General features: G+C 41.7%; 1 protein-coding gene across 2 annotated transcripts in view; it reads right to left on the reverse strand.

Annotated features, from left to right (window-relative positions):
• Positions 1-22,745, reverse strand: part of adcy2b (adenylate cyclase 2b (brain)) — a 67,041-nt gene that overhangs the window by 37,689 nt on the left and 6,607 nt on the right. For both annotated transcript variants that reach the window (XM_032580908.1, XM_032580909.1), the window contains exons 2-4: positions 16,260-16,457; positions 5,941-6,102; positions 4,978-5,127 (exon numbers count right to left, since the gene is read on the reverse strand). In XM_032580908.1, the coding sequence (XP_032436799.1) occupies positions 4,978-5,127; positions 5,941-6,102; positions 16,260-16,457 (510 nt within the window). The remainder of the gene's footprint in view (positions 1-4,977; positions 5,128-5,940; positions 6,103-16,259; positions 16,458-22,745) is intronic.

A 22,745-nucleotide genomic window follows, 5' to 3' on the forward strand; every position in this document is an offset into this window, starting at 1 on the left:
AGCTCCAAGGAGGAGTTGCGCCTTGAAGGCGGAGCTAGGTCCAACCAGGCGTTTTGCACACCTGAATGGTTGCCATGGAGAAAAAAAGATTTCTCAAACGTTTATGGAATAATCGAAGCAACACTCCAGGTGTGTTTATGATGGGGCAATAACATTTTTAACATGATGTGGAGCCCGAAAAAGTAGACTTTGACATGATACTGCCCCTTTAAGTGGAAAATGACACGTGGTTTTCATCTGAAACTGTCGTTTTAAAGAACTTTTGTTTAGTGAATTATCCATTTCATGCTTGAGTGTTTTAGCTTCTGAGCTTTATAGATAATAAAATGCTGCTTAAAATCATTAAAAAAAAAACTGAACTATATCATCTGTGACAGAAAACTATCTTTTGAACTGAACCGTTATTAATGCTTTGTAGCTAGAAATTAAACAAATCAAAGCTGCAGAAAAGTTTACAGTTTACTGGACATAGTCTGACCTTGTTCTTGACATTTTGTAGATTTTCTTCAAAGCCTAAAAATATTCACAAACACAAAATCTTTTTCACTTTAAAGGTTCTCCAACAGAAAAGTCAAATGACTGCAACGGTTTTTTAATGATTTCAGCACAAAGATCCACCACAGGCAAACTCAGTTTATACATCATTTCTGTTTCTCACTTCAGTTTCTAATTATTTAACCTCCTAAATATAGCGCCATCATTAATTCTCTCTAACCGTGGCTTATTGGGGTTCATTTATCAGGAAGAACTGGAGGCCGACGTCAGAAGAGCAATGACTATTTTACCCCGCACTCTGATTTTTTTCATTATCTGCCGGTAATGAGGGTGAAAACCAAGAGAAACATATTTTTTTCCAGTTTAAATATTAATTCTTACTTCAATTAAATGCATCTTGACCCCTGCCTAGGGCAAGGAAAAAAAGCATGGATGAAGCAATGTGTATAAGTAAGTCAGTCACTGTGGCGGTGAACTAAACGCTCCTTCAGTATTTCCGCTGTTCTTCTGTGATTAACTATTTATGCCAGAGTCCTCATCTGCACCCTCGAAATTCATATTTCAAGCAAAACACGCTTTTCTCCAGTCACTGGCTATTCCAGTTTTTAACCACATCACTCTCCGCTGCAGATCTGACCATTTGTTCTGTTCTTCCCCCCCCCCCCATCTCCTCAGAATTTGTAAGACTGTTTAATGCCTTCGGTGCGTCTGCTATGTGTGGAATGAGTCATAGATCAAGTTTTGTGAGGCTTAACAATGAACCAGAAGTGAAATCCAGGTGGCAGAGCCGTGTTTCTTTGCACAGTTGCCTCACAGCAGCACCGTTTCTGGCTCGTGCTCCGATGTGTAGTTTGCATGTTCTCGTTGCCCGCGTGGGTTTTCTCCAGGTACTCCTTTCTTTCCACCCACACTCTCAAAATCTTTATCGCACCAGAAGCATGAATATGCAAACAGGTTGCCAGTGACTCACAGGAGGTAAAGTCGTTCTCACACTGATGAACGGATGAATACTTTTCTTAAAGCGCTGCAGATTGTCCATGCAATCAAACACAGACCTGCTTTAATGTAGGGCCCGTATATTAATAGTAATAATAAAATAATATTTTATTGATTGATTTTTTGATTGTATTGATGGGAGAAACTTTTGTGAAATCTTTTCAATTCTTATTTCGAGGGTTACACAAAATTAGATCAACCGAGTCTTCAAAATTTTGGGTGTTGGTCAATAACAATGTATTGTCTTCAACTAAATATGAAATGTTGTCAAATTGAAATTGTTAACGTCGTTATTAAATTTTTAGCTTTTTTTAATATTGCAGTGGTTTTTCATACGTTCCACGGAGCACATATGAGACCTAGACACACGTTTATGTTCCTAATCAACTTTTAAAAACCTATCCCTAAACAACCTTCCTATCGAAACTCAATCTTTACTCATTTTGACTACTTTTATATTCACCAGATTCTTTCTTTTTTTTTTTTTAGCACTTCTTCTTAGCCATTTTACAAACCGTACTTTCTGTAATAACCTTTATAAAATCTACCAACAACAACAATTCAAATTTAGAGTCATCTTCAACAGTAGCCACTACTTTTCAATACATTCCCCAAATGAATGAGAAAGTTTAGGTCTCAACACACAAGCTTGTGGAACGCCACAATGAATGGACTGGAGCTGTAATGTTTCATCATCAAAATAAAAAACCTACATTTAATAACAGCACAGTCATTTATCCCACTGAAAACTTTTTTTTATCCACTAAGCCTACAGGATAATTTTGAGAGCAATAAATACTGGTCTATAAAATCTAGAGCTTTTTAAAATGTCTAAATCGACATGGAGTTTGCTGCTTTTTTCCAAGAGCTTCTTACATACATTTTTGTTGAGTCAGTGGACTATCGACTATTCCACATTTATTCATGTTTTCTCCGTCACTATCCTAAGAATTGCAACACTTTGTTTTCCACTTCAGCATATTTTGTTACAACTACAGTTATAACAAGGGATTTAGCCACACTAGGCCAGAGGATTTTCGTTTCATTTACACTTCAGCCTTTCCCTATACAATCATATCCGCCTTTTTGAGAGGGGGATATGAGAATAGAGTATATTCACCAATTATTCTAGCAGCCTGTCTGGCAGAGCAAAGCTGTGTGAGTATGGAGTCAGGTAGCGTGACGGTTTGGGAAACGGGAAGAAGAAGAAAAGAAAGAAAGAAAGATAGCTGAAGTTTAAAGAAAAATCAAATTCTGATTTCTTGAAAGAAAAATATTTAGATAATTAGAAACCCCTTTTGTGACACAAAACTGAATCCAGCAGTTAGACCTTTGGCATCGAAATAAGCGGTACGTGTTCCTTATTGTTTTGGTATTTTTAAAAATAACACAATAGTTACTGTATTGTACAGCAGATTCAAACATAAGAGCATATGAAACTCTGTTATAGAAGTTCGTTATTTCAATTTTTCTCCAGATGCATCACATGGAGGGGCTGTTTTGAGCTCAATTTTGGCACGCGTGTGCAAGCGCGAGAGCATGTGTGCGCGACCGGCGCGCGCACGCTGCTGACCGAGCAGCTGCCTGTGCAGCGCGCAAAACGCACGCAGTTATGACTCACAACTGCAGCTCGCAGTGAAAGAGGGTCATTACATTGTTCACACACCACGGGCTCATTTCCTAAAACACAGCAGCGGATTAAGTCTGGAGAGGGGCTCGGTTTGAGGGGATGCGCTAAAAATAGAAAGGCGCACCACCCTCCCTTATTTACTTATTCAGCACTGAAGCAGTTTGAACGCGGCGCGCAGCAGGCGGGGGTATGGCAGCCTGAAGAGTTGTAGTGTTATTAATTGTATGTTTGACTAATGAACTAATAAGATCTGTAGTCAGCTGTTGAATGAGATTCGGCTCTGTGAAGTCATGAACCGGCATTTGCATGTATCTGCGCTAATTTTAACATGCACACACTTCTTCCCACACGCAAACTATTGCAGAGAAACATATGCCAGCAATATGCCAAGGGGAAAAAAAGTGAATGATTTGCATCTTAGTGTGAGAGAAAGCCAACACAAATATGCTAGAATTGTAGGCATGTATTGCATTTGCTGGTGAAATAGAGAACAAAATAGCAGAAAGTAGCTGGCATGTTTAGTTTGATGCTGCTAATATGATGCTGTCCTGAACTGATATAGGAAAATTGCTTATTTTGTCAATAGTAAGGGTTAGACAAAAAGAAAAATAAAAGGTCATCATAGTGAACCACCTCTGAGCAGACCATCAATTATTTGTGTAATATTATATGTCACTTCCCTGGTCGGGAAGAATACCTAATGTCACGACAAAGACGTTAATGTCAAGCAAATGTCACAGCAAAATGCCACTTAAGACATGGCTGACCTACCAACTTCCCTTCTCTGACGAAACTTTGAAGTAGTGTGAATTGGCAAGTAACCAGAATGCGATTAAATTTTAATTTGGCTCTTTATAGTGTAGGGCAGATAGGAAACAATAAGAATGGGAAACCCTATAGAGTTATCTGCTTTGGATATGGGGAGGATTGTAGAGTTGTGCTTTGTGAGTTACTGTTAACTCACAGTAACTTTATGAGTTACTGTGAAAACTATTAGCTGTGAAATCAGCTGGTTCTCAATTTACAATTAGACTTAGCTAATCTTATTTAGCTAGCCAGCTAACAGCTAATACACCAAGACTATTGTCATCTTGTGTTTGTCTCAGAACTTGGGTGTAGTAACCATGATACAACTTATTGAGCTAGCTTTCTAGCTGCATATGATAAAACAAGTGGGATTAGCTAACTGTTGTGGTAATAAAAGGTGATAATTTACAGACAAATGTTTGAGTTCAAACACAAGCAAAAGGAAAAACATGCGTAGTTATAATTTCCACTGGTTTCATAAGAGACAAACTATCAGCTACACTAAAATAGTTTACACTTAAATTTTTTGTTTTGAATGCTAGACGCCCATTTTGGGAATGGGACTCGGGTCTGAACTCAGAATGATGAGTTCGGGTGTTCCTGTTGCATTTTCACCTGGGAAACCTGGAAAATCTGACTTCCACAAATAGAGTTCAGTATTACACCCACTGCAGTGTTGGTTTTTCTGCTGAATAAAGTCTGCCCTGTTAGTGACTGCGTTCTGACTTAATATAGTCTCAAATTTAAGCTCAAATTTCACAATGCGTACTGTTCCTGTTGTATGGCAAACATTTTTCAGAGAGGTTTTCTGAGGCCATTAAGTCCATGCATTTCCACTGCATTAATCTGATAAAAACACATGAAAAAAAACACAAAAACAAAACAGAAATTAACTCTAGTATATGTAAAACTATATCTAAACATTTAATAAAAAGCTGAGAGTTCTGCCATATTTAGTCGCTACAGGAAATAATTAGAATTTGCACCAGTTTTAAATCATTCTTCCACATCAATCCATTCTTTGAAACTCTAGATTTTGGACTTTGTACCTGTTGATGCTTCTCAAACTCCAGTTTGATGGGTGACTTGATGCAGTTGCAGGTGTCCTGATAGGTCTGCCTGAGCGCCAGGTCCATGAGGTGCTTGTGATACGCCCCGGCCAGGTTTCCACAGGTGAAGATGATCACATTGGCCAGGATCTGCCACACACATACACACACACACACGCCGCATATACATCAACTCAGCAGCCATAAAAGATTGCCAGCATACGATCCGCGTTGCGTTTATGTCCGCGCCTGAAATGTTCCCCAGTGTTCTGCCGTCCACTTAGGGTTTATTATTACCTCATAAAAGCAGGAGAAAACACACTTTTGTGTTAGCTCTCCGTCATTACCCAAACCTCAAGCCTTTTAAAAAGAGGATCCGCGGATCAATAGATTATCCTTGTTGCTGTGATTATCCTTGTTCACTCACTAATGAACGTTTCTGAGTGTGTTTTATGGCTGATGCAGACGTTCAGTGTCTACAAGACTGAGAAGAGCCACCGTGATTAGAGTGCTATCAGAGTGTTTGCTGTGAGGCTTGACTGCAGAGCATCTAAGCGTGTGTGAGTGGGTGCCAGCTTCAGAGACGTGTGTGCTGCACAATCAAGCGCACCCTTATGATTAGCCATTTTTATTCAGGCTTAGAGACGTTATTGTTCTTGGAGATTACTTTACGTCTGAATTTGCTGCGTCGTGATGGGTCAGCTACTTCATAACCTAGACTTTGTCTAAAATACTCTGCCATCGTTTCTAGTTATGCAGAGCGTACGCTCAGCAGCGATGTTTAGAGAAGGTAATGGAGCGGCCGCACAGTCATCCAGGTGTTCAAAAGACCCAAATGGCGAGCTCACGACACAGTCACCTCACGTCTGTGGGTGAGGCAGAAAGTTCTTTAAAAAGTCAATTTCCTTCGTACGGCTGACCTGCGCGCTTGAAGGCTCGAGGACGGACGAGTATCGGTCTTACCTGCCACACCAGAGGTTCCAGTTCTGTAGCGGTGGAGGTCAGGCAGACGCTGAGGGTGACTGTGTGTGAAAGGCAGGTGATACCGCTGGCGATGACGGCCCATTTCATGGAGAAGGGCAGCATGGTGTAGACCACAAACACAATGAACAGAAAGAACGACACCTGCAGGCGGAAAGTGACAGAAAGTTTAAGAAAACCAGGTTAAAATGAGGCGTTTTGGAGATTAGGTGACAACTTTCAGCTGATGCTTTAAATATTTTTACACTCTGAGGTAGGCCCGTCGCAATAAATCAATTTGTCGCATGCTGAATTTAAACGAGCTCAGCAATTTCCATTTGCATGATTTATTGTTTTTCTCTTTTCTTTCTTTTTTTCCACCAAAATCTGGATGACAAAAGTCTTCCATCTGGTACTTCGGTCTCAACTTGCCCCCTTTACTTGAAGAACAATTTTGTGTACAGAGACTTCATAATTCATTTTACTTGTTGCTTCTGTTGATTTGTTTATTTATTTTGGATATTTAAATGTCTTCCAGTTCCAGTGGTGAACGTTCATTCAAATTTAAAGTGACATTGATCTTTGACAATGTGTTCTTGCATCATTGTGCTGTTAAATTACCTGAAATTGGTCTCAAAAACAATACAGTATTAACATTTATCACAATAACTTCTGGGGCAATTTATCGTCCAGCAAAATCTGTTATTTTGACAGGCCTGGTCAGAGGTATATTTTACTGCCAATTACATTTCTGGGAGGTAATAAGCTGGACTTCATGGATGTTTCTGTTAAGACGACAACTGTAACTTTACTGACTTCATGAATTCTCATCAACAAAAAATCTTTAAAAAAAAAAAACTTTTCCGACCCTGGAAATAAAATTTAGATTAACCTGCCTCTTAGGTAAATGAATAATATTTTGACGTAATCTATACTAAAACCGTTCCGGACATAAAGGTCAGTGCTTTAAGTTTGCATTTATGTTCTTATTTAGAAGGAAAAAAGCAATTCTTGTGTTGACAGATTTCAGGTACCATCCGTCCATTAGTTGTATAAACCCATTTATCCTTGCAGAGTCGCTGCGGGGGTCGGTGCCCATCTCCAGCTGTCATTCAGTGCTACACCCTTGATGGGTCGCCAGTCCATCACAGGGCAACACAGAGACACACACACCAGCACACACACTCACACCTCAAGGCAATCTAGAGAGACCAATTAACCCAACAGTCATGTTTCTGGACTGCTGGAGGAAGCTGGAGTACCTGGAGAAAACTCATGCATGCATAGAAACAATCCAGGCCCAGTACCTTCTTGCTGCAAGGTAACAGTGAAACCAACTGCACCATTTTGGGTAAGACTCAATAGAAACAAGAAATAGTGACTGATAAGATCCAAATGACCAGGAGAGCACTGTAACTGAATAAAAGTTGCCATAAACAACTGTAGTAGCTAATGTTAGCTGGGGGTTTTTTCCACTGAACTAAATGTTTTTAGGTTTTTTAAAATATGTCTGGACTGCATTTGTTCATCTATTGTTCAAAATCAACAATGCTTAGAACAGTGGTGTCCGAATGTTTGCCAAGTGATTCCAAAATTGCGAAATTGCAAGCACCAAAGGTTCAACTTTTAAATACAAATTCAAAACCACATTTTGCTATCCTCGGATTCAGGAAGAGCAGTGTGGTTTTCGTCCTGGTCGTGGAACACTGGACCAGCTCTACACCCTCGGCAGGGTCCTGGAGGGTGCATGGGAGTTCGCCCAACCGGTCTACATGTGTTTTGTGGACTTGGAGAAGGCGTTCGACCATTTCCCTCGGGGAGCCCTGTTGGGGGTTCTCCGGGAGTATGGGGTACCGGGCCCTTTGATACGGGCTGTCAGGTCCCTGTATGACCGGTGTCAGAGTCTGGTCCGCATTGCCGGCAGTAAGTCGGGCTCGTTTCCGGTGAGAGTTGGACTCTGCCAGGGCTGCCCTTTGTCACCGATTCTGTTCATCACTTTCATGGACAGGATTTCTAGGCGCAGCCAAGGTGTTGAGGGGATCCGATTTGGTGGCCTTAGGATCGCATCTCTGCTTTTTGCAGACGATGTGGTCCTTTTGGCTTCATCGGGTCGTGATCTGCAGCTCTCGCTGGAGTGGTTCGCAGCCGAGTGTGAAGCAGCCGGGATGAGGATCAGTGCCTCCAAATCCGAGGCCATGGTCTTGAGCCGGAAAAGGGTAGAGTGCCTTCTCCGGGTCAGAGGGGGTGTCCTGCCCCAAGTGGAGGAGTTCAAGTATCTCGGGATCTTGTTCACGAATGGGGGAAGAAGGGAGCGGGAGATCGACAGGCGGATTGGCGCAGCGTCTGCTGTCAAGCGGGCGCTGTACCGGTCCGTCGTGGTGAAGAGAGAGCTGAGCCAAAAAGCAAAGCTCTCGATTTACCGGTCGATATACGTTCCCACCCTCATCTATGGTCATGAGCTTTGGGTCATGACCGAAAGAACGAGATCGCGGATACAAGCGGCCGAAATGGGTTTTCTCCGTAGGGTGGCCGGGCTCTCCCTTAGAGACAGGGTGAGAAGCTCAGTCATCCAGGAGGGACTCAGAGTAGAACCGCTGCTTCTTCACGTCGAGAGGAGTCAGTTGAGGTGACTCAGGCATCTGGTCAGGATGCCTCCTGGACGCCTCCCTGGTGAGGTGTTCCGGTACGTCCCACCGGGAGGAGGCCCTGGGGAAGACCCAGGACACGCTGGAGGGACTATGTCTCTCGGCTGGCCTGGGAACGCCTCAGGATTCCCCCGGAAGAGCTGGAAGAAGTGGCCAGGGAGAGGGAAGTCTGGGCCTCCCTTCTGAAGCTGCTACCCCCGCGACCCGACCCCAGATAAGCGGAAGAAGATGGATGGATGGATGGATGGACATTTTGCTATGATTTCTTTTTCTCTCTACTAAGCCAAACATTGGATATTTTAGTAAAAGAAACCAAGAAATTGTCAGATTTAAAAAAAAACAAACAAAAAAAACATCCATAACACGTGCTAGATCTGAAACTTGTTAATATATGAATATATGTGTTAAAACACAAAAAACGGAGCAATTAAATGCTTTTTGACCAGCATATGAACGGCAAGATGTGGACTGGGAAATTCTAGACTTTCTACTCATTCTTTGAAACGCAGCCTCAGATTAGTGACATATTTTCTCTTTCCATGACAGCAAAAAGATGCATTGCTAAAAAACCCATTTTGTTCTCCTGGACCCAGTATCGTGTGCCATCTCCTCTTGTGAGCTCCATGTGCCACGACTCCTCTAAAAGACGGGAAAGCGAACTAAAACACAACCAATTCCAAATCTGACTCACAGGATGAAACACCAAAAAGGCTTTATGCGCTGATGAAACAGAAGTGACCGCAGATCGATGCTGCTGGAGAGGAGGATCACTGCTCTCAACGATCCCCAGGCTGTAAAAAACTCGAAATGTAATTCTTTTCTTTTCCTGGATGTGCTGCAGTTTTCTCCCGACACTGTTAGAGGAGGGGGAATCATGACTCTAAATGAGAGGGCTGTGCACAAATTGCAAGTGATACTAGCAATTACAACAGTCCCACAATGGAGTTTAGAAAACACAAGCAAATGAATGCCAGCAAACATTCAGATTATGCATATTGCTCTGATGTTGGTCTAAATACAGAGCACAGCTGTGTGGGCAGAAATCGCTTCCACAGAAATAGATCCAAGACCAAAATGTCAAACCTGATATAACTTAGTTGAGCAGCGTGGGCGGCTTACATAGCTCTTTAACACCTAAAATACAAGTAAAGAAATTTACAAAAATTGACTAAATTCATCTCATGTTTCTCTTTGTAAATGCAAACGAGATATGACAAGCGTGTCGTTCTTAACGGCACCTCCCTGTTTAACCTCCTGCACCGTCCACTTCCACTTCCGCCGGCGGTCTGTCCTGCCCTTCCTGTTATGGTGGCGACCGGCGCGCGTTTCAGGTCGAAGCTACAGCAGACACACAAGGTGAACTATGACCTTCCTGCCGCCGCTTCAACTTCCTGTTCGGGTTCACCTAGTCGGCGGCGTGTACACAGGATTTGACTCGAAGTGAAGCCTAAATTATACCGACAGCGTCTACATCCCAACGCGTCTTACAGGTCGCCAGCATTTTAAATGAAAAGAACGTTCTAGAAACGTGTTGTCGGTTAGCGCGTGCGCGCCCCGTAAATACAAGCCTCGACGCGGCCCGTCCCGAGTTCGACTCCCGCTCTCGGTTCATTTGCCCCCTCCCGTCAGACTACTTTGAAATAAAGGCCACTAGCGCCGGAAGAAAAACAACAAATTCTTAAAAAAACTAAATGTGTTGTCAACATTTGGGTTTTAGCAATTGTTTGGCTGACCTAGTTCCTTCTAAAAGAAGATCTTAACAGTAAGAACACACAGAAAGCGAGAGAGAGATGTTTTGTGTGGGCTCAGACCTTCTGTTGCTAGGGGAACCAACTACAGGAAGGATGCTGACATCTAGGCGAACGCTGAGCTTTCAAACTCGTTTGTGTTTTTGAGATAACCTTCGAATCCTAATCCTGGAAAGGCTCCTCTCTTTAAAACCATAACAACCCCGGGATCATCCGGAGTGCGTGACATCCGGTCCGATTGAGCGGTCGCGAGGAATCGAGAGCGGCGGTCCAATTTCACTTGCATCACCTGCCTCCACCTACCACACACACACACACACTCGCTCTCTCTCTGTCACACACACACACCATCTCTCCCACACTCCAACCTGAATCCTAATACACCTTCAAACGCGTTGTGATGGGAGCTGCAGACACCATCTCTCTCCTGCTTCCTCCATTACTTTTTTTTTTTCTCCTCCTCGTCTCTATCTGAGCGCTTCTCTGGGCTCCAGACGAAAGAAGCAGACACATAGATATGTACACCTGAATACCTACATTAAAAAAAACAGTCTGTCTCCGCTGGCTTTAGACGTTTATGAGGCGTAGCAGCTCCAACGAGTTCTTTTTCTTTTTTTAAGAAGCAAACTCTCACTTTTGTTTCCAAGTCTGCACAGGAAAATGTGTTTGTGTATTGTTGGAGGGTACCAGGTGTGAAAGTGTTGTTCAATCTGCCCTCAAAATCAAAGCAGGGCCATGATAAACGACCTATTGCAGACATAGCTGAGCTGTGTATATGGAAGGTAGTTTTTTTTATTTGTTTTATGCGTTTGTCCACATTAGGTCAGAGGGGTCAGGACAGACTAGCTGCAGAGAGCGGCGGATGTCGTCCGTGCCTTTTCATTCTGTTCCTCTCTTCCCCCTCTCTCTGTTATTAGCTCTGTGTGCTCCATCACACTCTCTGTTCTCTGAGTAATCACAATCAATTCGACCCACTGAGAGCGGGATGCATTTCTACCGCGCTCCTTTCACCAGACTTCTGCTCTCCTGTGTGGCTTTTGCTTTGGTCGGTTTTCCGTTTCCTTTATCTCCCCCGCGCCTCTCCGATTGTTAACGAAAGCCTCAGAACAAGTGAAAAATTAAGTTGAAAAAATGTGACTTCCTGTCAATTTTATTTCATTTGAGAATTTGTGACACGAGTTATTTAGTTATTTATTGCAACAACCTCATCTTATATGCTATTGCAGCCCAAGATAATGGAAAACATAATAGTGAGGTGAAAATAAAATATTGAACTGATCATGCTGTGAGGAGAAGGGAAGCTACGTGGAGCTACAACCTGGAAGAAAACCTGGTAGAGATTTACAGATCTGGTTCATATTATACTTCATAAAAGCTACATAATAAGCTACAGTTAACATGTAGCTTCATGTTAAGCTACATGTTAGCTGTAATAAGCTGCAACTAAGATGTAGCTTCATAATAAACTGTAGCTAACATGTAACTTCATGATAGCTCCATCACAAGCTGTAGATTTATGTAGCCTAATGTTAGCTGTAGCTTATAATCTGTAGCTAATATGTAGCTTCACGTTAGCTGTAGCTTCATAATAAGCTGTAGCTAACATGTAACTTCATGTTAGCTCCATCACAAGCTGTAGATTTATGTAACTTAATGTTAGCTGTAGCATAATAATAATCTGTAGCTAACATGTAGCTTCACATTACCTGTAGCTTCATAATAAGCTGTAGCTAACATGTAGCTTCATAATAAACTGTAGCTAACATGTAACTTCATGTTAGCTCCATCACAAGCTGTAGATTTATATAACTTAATGTTAGCTGTAGCATAATAATAATCTGTAGCTAACATGTAGCTTCACATTACCTGTAGCTTCATAATAAGCTGTAGCTAACATGTAGCTTCACGTTAGCTGTAGCTTCATAATAAGCTGTAGATAACATGTAGCTTCATGTTAGCTGTAGCTTAACAATAATCTGTAGCTATGAACTGTAGTTTCTCCAAGACGCTTCTGGAGGATACTTCAGGAGGCAAATATCAAAATAAAAGCACTTCCTGCTTTGTTTTTTAAGGTGTTTAACACACATTAATTCGCTTACCACACTGTTCATTTGGTTGTAATTTATATCTTAACTTTCATATTTATCTAGATTTGAGAAAAAATACTTTAACTGTGAATTTGAAAATTGTTTTGAAATGTTAAAAATTCTCTAGCTCATAAGAAAACAAGCAAAACCCTATTTAGTGGAGTACATAGAGGAGAAGAAGACAATATGAAAACAGGGATAAACAGGTGTTAACTTAATCATTACAAAGACACAAGTTAGTTAGATTGGTTCAGAAATTCAATTTGAAAAGGTTTAAATCTATTTTACGTGTCTAGGCGCATGAATGCCTATTTACATTTCCGGACCAAAAATAACAACAAGCAGACTTTAGTAGCTTTTACATGCTAAATTGAATGTTAAATGTTAAGGTTAACACATAATTGTTTCTGAATATTGACAGACCTGAAGATAATTGCAACATTTTCACATGGTAATTTTACGCCTCGGCATGAGCAGCACGTTTGGGTCCCTGACCAACAGCGGAGCGGGGTCAGAGCTGCACTGATGTCAACAATTTAATGAGAAAATCTTGATTTCCGCCATTAGAGGCTGGAGATTTGACTTGGACTTGACCTTTAATAACTCGATACTGGATTGAAAAAAAAAAAACAATCTCTGACTCTACACTGCATTTTCAGCAGTTATATGTTTTGGAATGTTGCAATTTTTAGCACTGTAGAAATTTTTTTTGATTAATTTTAAACTTGGAAAATCTCAAAAGAAGCTCATAATCTTTTTAAATAGTCCTGAACAAGAAAATGTAAAAAAAAAAAAAAAGGAAAATAATATAATAATAAAATAATCAAATGGGTAACTTCACATTGACTTATTTTACTGTTTGAAAGCTCATTTAGTAACGGAAAACTCTCAACGCTCCGTCAGAGTTTAGCTGTGAAACACAGTGGCGGTCGTATCATGGTTTGAATTAAATGGATGAATTCTGATAGAAATATCCTGAAGATTCAAACCAGAATACATTTCTACATTTTTTTCACTATTATTTATAAGACTGAGAGACATGCAAGCATTTTAGAAAACCCGCCAACATCCTGAAGCTTTTACTGTTCTGTAGAAACAGATACGAGTTAAAAAAAAGAAAAAAGTTCTCAAGCTGATCACCAGGACCGATGAATTGGTTCCTGGAAATATTTAGCTGCTGCATCGGGAGGTCAAAGGGACGCTGACGTGCTTTCACCACTCAGATATTCGATTAGAGTTAATTTTTTTCCGCCCGTAAATAAATAAAACAGCAGCTTTCATCTCCCTGTCTATATATAGAAATATCAGAGCGGTAGAAAAACTTTCAGGAGTGTATAAATGTGTAAAGTAGGAGAGTCATGGGAGCAGAGTGGAGTGATTAATAATGCAGAATGATTTTGCTCTCACAGGTGGCTGATGATAAAAATACCTCCATCCATGGAGGAGGAGCAGAGTTGACAAAGTAAAAAAGAAAAGTGGAGTGAGGAAATTTGGGCAGGTTGGGGGTGATTTACAAGGAGAAACGGAGGCAGGCGGAGACGTTTGCGGCTTTGAAAATGGGGTTTGATGAATTGTGGGAGACAGGGCGCCAGATGAGGACAAAATAGGATTCTTGAGAGCGAGGAGAGAAACGGAGTCTGGCAGCGAAAACTAATGTGTCTGTCTGCTGATCTACTCACCTCCAGCTCTCATCAGGCCTCATTAACACACAGAATTAATTCTGCGCCGAGACGAGCACGGCCGCAAACACACACACACACAGGCAGCCGGCATGAATATGCAACGGCGCGCAGGAAAGCGGGGAATGGATGTGCAAAAGAAAAATTAGACTGATTACACACTAGAGAATTGCTATTGTTGAAAAATGATCATTTGCTACATGTTTATTAACTTAGTTTCAAGGATGAATAAATTTCGAAGTCCATAGATTTAGTTCCTCAGGGTTCACTGTTAGGATTGTTTCTAGTTTCCGACTGTTTTTTTTTTTTTTTACATACAGAAATATAGAACGCCGCAATTTAGCGAAAATTCACTCAAACTGGATGCCGAGTACCTGTGAACGTGTGAACGACAATTTTCAAGTGTGAATTAACAATTGCCCTCTCAAAACAGAATCTCCCACCTGAGTTGTGAAACTTTGCAGCTCCTCCAGAGGAATTATACTTTTCTTGCCCAACCTGTCGGTTTAAAACTCTAGGTAGGTATTCAGTTGTGCCATGCTTTGATTTTGCTTATTGTTATTAAGCTTGTTTCTGTCCGTCAGTTATTTCTCATGTAAATGTTTCTATTTGTTTTAATAGAACCATGTGTACCGTGTTTTGTCTTGTGAAATGCACAGTGAGGTGTTTTGTTTTTTGCTAGTTTAGCTTTTGTGCTAACTCCTCTGCATTTACACTCCCATTAATTGTGCTAATGTTGATTAATGTGCACTGTCCTAATCAAATAAACTAAATCAAATGTGTTGGATTTACTCTATGAAACTTTTAGTGCCTATGATGTTGTTGAATAGCCAAACTCTACATCCAACTTATATAACACTTTGCGTTTGAAACGTGATAAAACTGTACATTTTGTAGAAATAAAGTCCAAATTACTGCCAACAAAATGTTTCAAAATGTTTCAGATGAACTTTCCCTTCAGCAATACAGCCTGATCCAGCCGCCTGATCATGATTATCATCGTTGTGAGCGTCATCACTAACACCGTGCGTTTAGAGAATGGAAAACCTGACAGGTGAGACACGTATAACAGAATCAAGGTCAAGTTCATAACATTTTGCAGTAATAAACAAGTCAGAAGAAATCTCTTTGTTAAAAGAAAAAGGAGAGAAAAGGAATCCTTTGCTTTTCAATTCCGGCGAGACAAAGGACTGCTGACTGCACCGGCTTACAGGGAGAGTTAATGGAGGTGATTTATTGCTAACAACAGTTTTTCCTCATCAGTGCTCATCCCGCGCCGACGCGTCAACATGTCTGCTGGAGCGAAGGTCAACGACAGGACACAAACGGAGCGGAGCGGGATGAACTCGGAGGGTGCTGGGGCCTGAGCCTTCCTGTCCAGCTCATTGGCTGTGTTTCCATTAACTAGAAATGCGCAAATTGAAATTCTGAAAATAAAGTAGCTTAATGGAAACACAGCAACTTCGGATAAAAGGTTTTTGCATGGGGAAAAGGTGGCTTTTCGGCCATATTGATACAGATGTATTGCGTGAAACTGCGATGGAAACACTTTTTTCACATCGGACGAGTCCCGTGATCAACAGCCAGATGTTGCTACTGGTGGAAACGACAAACACGAGGTCGGCAGGAAGTGGTAGGAGGGTGATGGTTTGTTTTTGGGGTTTTTCGGACAACATGCAGCCGGCTCCAGAGAGATTGTGTTTTTTTGTTTTTGCTTTGACATTAGCAGAATACAGACGAATAATTTGCACACACTTGTAACAGAAACGCAGCTAGTAACAGCTAACTGAACGTGGTTACAGGCTAATTAAATCATAATGATTTGAATTAGATGTTGGACAAAAACAGTAAACGTACTGCTAGATCTACTAGTAAGTTTAGTTGGTCTATCAAGTTAAATCTCAATTAAATACACTGCAGTTTATTGCTGTAATGTGGCATAAATATGTTTTGAAAGACACAGAGCAGATGCAGTCCCAAACTGGACTTAAATAGAAACTTTTTAAACTAATTGGAACATCTAACTGAGCTTAATGCACTGCCTGACAACTAGAATCAATTGTGCGATTGAACCGAAACAACTTTTGGGAAGCGCCTCGAGACTACGTTTGTTGTGTTTTGGTGCTACATAAATAAACTGAAACTGAGCCAGATGTTCCGTACCTGGTCCCAGGGACTGAGCCTGCCGCCGGAGAACATGAACAGGTAACCCATGGTGACCAGACAGGCCCACGTCAGCAGAGAGAAGAGGCGCAGCATCCGCTTGAAGACAGATTCGATGCAGACGAGGATGAAGATGGACAGGAAAAGGAAGAGGGCGGCGGACACGGCGATCAGGAACGTCAGGTGATCCTCCGTGTTCTGGAAGAAGAAATAAAGAAGCAGAAACAAAACGATGACGTCACACAGGTTTACGTACAGCGCCTCGCACAAATTCCACAGCTCTACCGATGGTAAAAAAAAAAAAAAAAATGCTTTGAATGCTTCTTTCTGCCAAACGGCGAAACGTCTGAAATTGTCCTTTGTGTTTTACATTGAGAACGTGCCATGCTCGACAGAATAAAGTGACCACAGAGTCCAAACACAAAACAGATGAACAGACGGCATCCAGATCGCTAGGCAGACACCGAGAATGTGCTACGGCATCACTTCCACACTCGCACCGTTGGAGTCAGCGTTTAGAGGCTGTCAACACTAACACACACACACACACCAACACACACACTTGCTCTTCACATTGAACCAGACATCTCTGCTCCATGAGCTCAGCACAACTCGCTTTATCTGTACGGCTCTCTTCTCATGTCACAGCATATAAACAACAATATCAGTAAAAACTGCTTGTTAACCATAAGTTGGAAATAACTCTTAGTTTCCAATTGTGAGAAATTATGTTTTGAATTTCTCAGTTTGTCTGAGAAGTCGGAGCTCGGGACTGGAAATGATGTCACATTGCAAGTTGTAAGTTATTAGCTGTGCTTCCATCCAACTGTCATGAGAATGTTGAGTGAATTTTTTAAATGTCAGAAAACGAAGGAAAGAAAATGCGAATTAGGTGTGTTTCCATCTACTGATTTGGAGCAAATCCACCAGGCTACGCAAAACGTAATTTCGTCAGATGTTGACGCTCACTCAGCTGTAATAAACAGGACGTAAAGGTTGCAGAGAGTTCTTCCCTCCGAACTGGAGGTATGGACTTTGAAATTTTTCAGTTTTGTGCCTCCACCCACCAGTGGACGGAAGCATTCGGCAAATGTGTTTCTGTCTCCCCTTTATGCTAGTGCATTAACTCGTTTTTAGAAAAGCCCCCCAAAAAATTAAAACTCTTAAATAAAGCTGTTGAAGAACTTTCTATTTTACTTTAAGAAATCCCAACCTCTGGAGTAATACGTAATAAACCACATGAGAAGGCTTTTTTCTGTGTCGTGCCTCTGGTAAGGCACAGACCCGCTAGTTGGTGGGAGAGTTCGCTACATCAGAACTTCTTCAGCAAGCGTGTTTCCTCCTCTTCCGCGCATTGACTCTTTTTCGGAAAATTCAGAAACCACCTCTAGTAAGCGTAAAGTTATTTTGAATTTTGCTGTTTCCTGTTCTAATGTGACACTTCCAAAAAGTGAAGGACTTAAAAGACAAGTTTTTTGTCTTTTAAGTCCTTAACACACGGGAGGCGATGTTGCTCACTCATTTCCTGTGGAACTTGTGAAAAGCGACCGGCAAAATTTGCGATTGTGAAAGTTCAAGCTCGTACACGTAGACACACGGCACGAGACAGTTGAAAAATGTTACAATTTTTGTCCCTGTTGTCACAATCTTGTCCTGTCGGTTGGGTTTCACACAGGGCAGCGACGACTTTGGTCTGTTGCTATCGTTTGACTCTCCCCGTGTGTCCAGCCCATTAGCTTTAGTAAAAACTTGATGGCAAGTTAATAGTTGGCTTGGGTTTTGTTTTCAATCTCATCATGTGAAAACCTGTATTTTGTTTTTGGTTTCTTCTCTCCCCTCCAGAGGGTCTTTTGTGGGCTCTAGTGTCCCTTATATGAAAGTAGGCTGACAGGAAAGGGGGGGGAAGACATGCGGCAAATATCACCGGGTCCGGGAATCGAACCTGCGACAGCGTCGTCGAGTACTCAAGGCCTCCAAACGTGTGTCGCGCTATCCCCTGCGCCACCACGGCACGCCCCATTTTGTTTTTAATCAGGTTGTTGCTGTCTGATGCGAAAATGCGTTTGATTATCTGAAAGATTTCAGTGTGGCAAAAAGCACAAAAACAGAACAAATGACCTTGTCCTGCCAATGGGTGATGCCATTTTTTTTTCTCTTCCATTCAGTTCCACAATTTTCAACTGGTACTAGAAATCCAACGGTGGCTGCAAAAAGTTTCTAAATAAACCCTCCAGCTGTCTCCTCTATGATTCGGAAACCACGCACTAACTAGCAAACGGCTAATAATAAAGCAGGCTTCCAGGTACCAAAAAAAATTTTTTTTTTTTTTTTTTTTTAGCCCTCTTTAAAATGTGTAAATTATAGAGCAAATGCAAAAAATCAGAAGGCACAGAGCTTTCACGAGCACATCAGTGGCACTCTCACAGGCTTCACCCTGTGCCCAAACACCCACGGAAACCATTTTAACTTATTCCGAGTCATGATTACGCTGACAGGCCCCAGGCGCTAAAATTAGAAGGCTGCTGTGTGATTACATGTCATTTTGAAGTCAAATGAAAATCAGTTTTGGTATTGAAATGTCTTTGATTTATTTTTTTCTTCTGCCCTCATCAAAGTAGTCGTAACGAGACGTCCCGAACCGCGCCTCTGAATCCGTGTGGACCGATTTTGACCATTGTCTGGCTTCCAGGGTTTGTTCGAGGAGAACGCCGACGGCTCCGTTGAGTCAAAATAAGACTTGAAGCGGCTTGCTGAGCGCTAATGTAGCAGCGGCGTGCAGAAGACGATGGCAATGAGTCACAGTCTGGGAAAGGAATCCCTTGGGGTGTCGCTGCTGATGCCACAGCAGCTTTTCACAGTGAGGAGACCGGAGCCCAGATTGGATCCTAACAAGAATGTAAGGAACACCAAACGCTCCGCACGTCCCTCCCCCCCCCCCGGCCCCCAGAGGAAGATTTCACTCACAAGGACATTCCCTGTCGCATCAAAGCGGATATTTTTCGAAAAGCACACACGTTCGCAGCTGTCTGGAAGAGGGAAGTGGAGGATTTGTCACTGCCTTCACTGTTGGGGTGGGAGTTCGGTGGAGGGTTAAGCTTTTCACTCATTTGTGGAAACAAAAACGAAGCATCTGCACTTTGCATATTTCTGATTGAGCCCCGTCTAATCCGCTTACCCCCACCCTCGGCGATGGCGTTTAATGCCGTTTCCCTCGACGTGTCTGCCCGCCACATTGTACTGCATTGTAACCCAGAACAATCAATTCCTCCCCCCTTTTGTTTCTCCTTTTAAGCCTGCTTCATCCAGCTATCATTGAGAACGGAAAACGGAGGACTTTGGGGGTGGGGAGGACATAACGGCAGCACCAAGAGACAGAAATTCAGCAGACAAAAATAGACCAAATTATGTCAGAAGTTGAGGGGAAGGAGACAGTTGTCACGGGAGGATGTGATGGAACCGCAGCAGCTCATGCATTCTCCTCACTTTCCATGTTGGGTCCCTGTTGAATATTTATTGTGGCTGAAGCAGAGCTGGAGGCAGATTTCCTCAATCTGTCTTCCTCTTTGGTTATGGAATTCATCAATAATCAACAAGCTTTCCCCTCGACGTCTCCATTCGAAGCGCGGAGAAGTGTTAACGAGTTCCCCCGAAACTGCTCAAAATCTAAAGGAGATCAAGCTGGGAAGACCGTTACAAAATATAGATTTCAGCTATATAATGGCTCATATTAAATCTCTCTGACAGAGAACCCAGTTTTGTGTGAGGAAAATGTCATATTCTGCCGACTGTGTAAACTGAATTTGCCCAAATTATTTCTGTCCGCTACGTATTAGAATACCAATGTTTTATTCAAATTCATAAAAGTGCATTTTCTTAGCGTTACCTTTCCTTAGTGTTTGGTAAAATTTCCATTTAATCTGCTTGTCATGGCGTCAGTCATTTCTGGTGTCCTGTTGGCTTTTTACAAGAGTTGCAGAAATTCTTCGATGGAATCGAGTCGGGATTGTCCGCCCAACTTCTCTCAAACACCTTTTCAGCTTCACTCACAGACTTTCTACGGGTTTCATACCAGGGCTTTGTCATTTCCACTCTGAAGTAACTTTGTTGTCCTTCATCCACTTTGTAGCCAATTTCCGGTGTGTTTGGAGTCACTGTCCGTCTCTGCCCAAGCTCTAACTTCAAGGCTTACGTCGTGAGATGTTGCCGCAGTTTTCCCACATGATCTTTACTCGTGATGCCATCTTGCTTCAACAGGGTGTACCAGTATCCCCAGCAGCAAATCAAACCTACAACTTCCCATTCAGGATGGTGTTCTCAGAATTCCATGTTTCTGCTTTTTTCCTATAAATGTCACAGGTACTTATGATAAAAATAAGGATAACATAATCTGGTGTTTCAGGTAATGGACGCTTCCTCTCTGGGCCAAAGGATCCTGAAATACAATTATGAATAAAGGCAATTAGAAATTTACCGTACCTTAAAAATAAAAACATTTGCAGCAGTGACAGACTGGAAGAATCAATGTGAGGAAACCAATGGATGGCCAGCCATCACTTATTAAGTGGACTTGGTTTAAAACTGCAGTTGCCAAGCTACAAGCAGCAGGTCAATCAACCTGGACTGATGGCTGTTTACCTGAGCAGATAGCCTGACTAGTTAACCAGCTTATTTGTGTGTCATGCATAAGATTTAGCAGTAAACATCAAAAGCTGTTTAGGGTTTTTTGTCATAAGTTGGAATAATTGCTTTTCTTCTTAAAGAAACAGCAATGATGGTGTTGATTTTTTCTTAACATTATTTCTTAACATTATTATTAAAAATCTGACATAGCGGTTAAAGTAAGTGCTACTTTATTCACTTTTACTTTGCATTACTCATTTAATAGACAAAAACCTCAATTTCCATAAACTACACAAAGAGACTTACCGACTGCAGGTCAGACATTAACTCTTCATGAAGTTTTAACGTCTCTATGAAAATCCTGAAATGCATCATTTTTAGAACATGTGAATCTAACCTCCAGTTTATGACAAAATAAAAAGTTTAAATCGAGCCTCGTAGGTTTTAATTTGTGATTTAAAGTTCAGGCAGACTTCCAGCGCTAGTAGAATTCATGAATTTGTGCAGAATAGCAGATCTATTTGTTGTTTTTATTAATCTGCGTCAATGCGAGGCTGACTAACAGCTACAGATCCATCAGCACAGAACCAGCCTCCCCGGCGCATCTATCAAGCTGTCAATGAGCTGAAACAAAATCCGAGGTTTTCTCTTTACATTAAAATCAACAGACTGTAAAACTGGAAAACAATGTTGCGCATCAGTCAAAGATGGCAGAAACTCGTCAACAGAAAGCGGCCGTGTAATCAATCACCCAAGCAAGAGGAACTACTTTAGATTTGCAGAGAACCATTATCAGATGTTATGTTGACCTCAATTAGTCTGTCAAATTGAGTTTTAAGATGTCATTACGCGAGCATGTTGCCATGTAATTGCAAGGATTGTGTACCCACAGATGGACACATACACAAGCGTTACGTTACACTTGCAATTTAAAAAAAAAAAAAAATGAGGAAAAAAAAAGCAAAAAAGGGGAACATTGTCCCTGAAGATTGCAGATAAGCTTGCGAAGGAAATGCAAGACTTCCTTTGAGAAACTCACCCAAAGGACACACACACAGATCCGCAGATGCACGTCCGCGCACACAGACACACACACACACACACACGCCAGCATAATGGGTGGCGGCGCCTACGTCTCTTAAAAATACCTCAGTCACCCATTCAAGCCCTGATCTGTGCAGAAAGATAAAAGTGCGCTGTACCTTTAGGAGCTTTAGTTCTGCTTTTCGTTGGGTTCCTGTTGGCTCCTTGATAAAGCCAGAAAACTTACAACAACATCCGCCCCTCCTTCCTCTGCCCCCCGACTCCAAATCCACCTTTTATTTATGCCTGCCATTCTTCTGCTCCCAGCAGTAAGAAATGCGCACGCCTCATCAAACAACCGTTTCATCACCACTGTTATTCCAGAAGGACAAAAAGTAGTAAGATGACGCCAAACTTCTTGCAAATGATGGCAATTTAGGCCACGTTCACACAGCAAGTCTTGTTGCTCAATTCTGACATTTTGTAAAAACGCACTTTTTTTTTTGTTGCCTGGTTGTTTACTTTATTAATTAAACCCGACTGCAATGCAATGTATGGCCCCAAAGCGACCCAACATGCACAGAAGAAGAATGTTGATGTCACACAACAACAGCGCACTGTTTGGGGAAATAATAATGGATGGAGTTGTTTATGGGTCGATTTTAAAGTTTACTCAGGAGCTGACAGTATCGTGCCAAGGAAAAGGAAGATAGGAGGCTAATAAAAAGAAAACACAACTGATGCAAGGTTTCTGGAAGTTTAACCAACTCAAAATGAAGAGTTTAAGGCCGATATCATGACATGTGCATTTATTATTTTACGAAGCTAGCTAGAGGGCTAGCT

This window comes from Xiphophorus hellerii, chromosome 13, assembly GCF_003331165.1.
Source record: "Xiphophorus hellerii strain 12219 chromosome 13, Xiphophorus_hellerii-4.1, whole genome shotgun sequence".
Taxonomy (NCBI): Eukaryota; Metazoa; Chordata; class Actinopteri; order Cyprinodontiformes; family Poeciliidae; genus Xiphophorus; species Xiphophorus hellerii.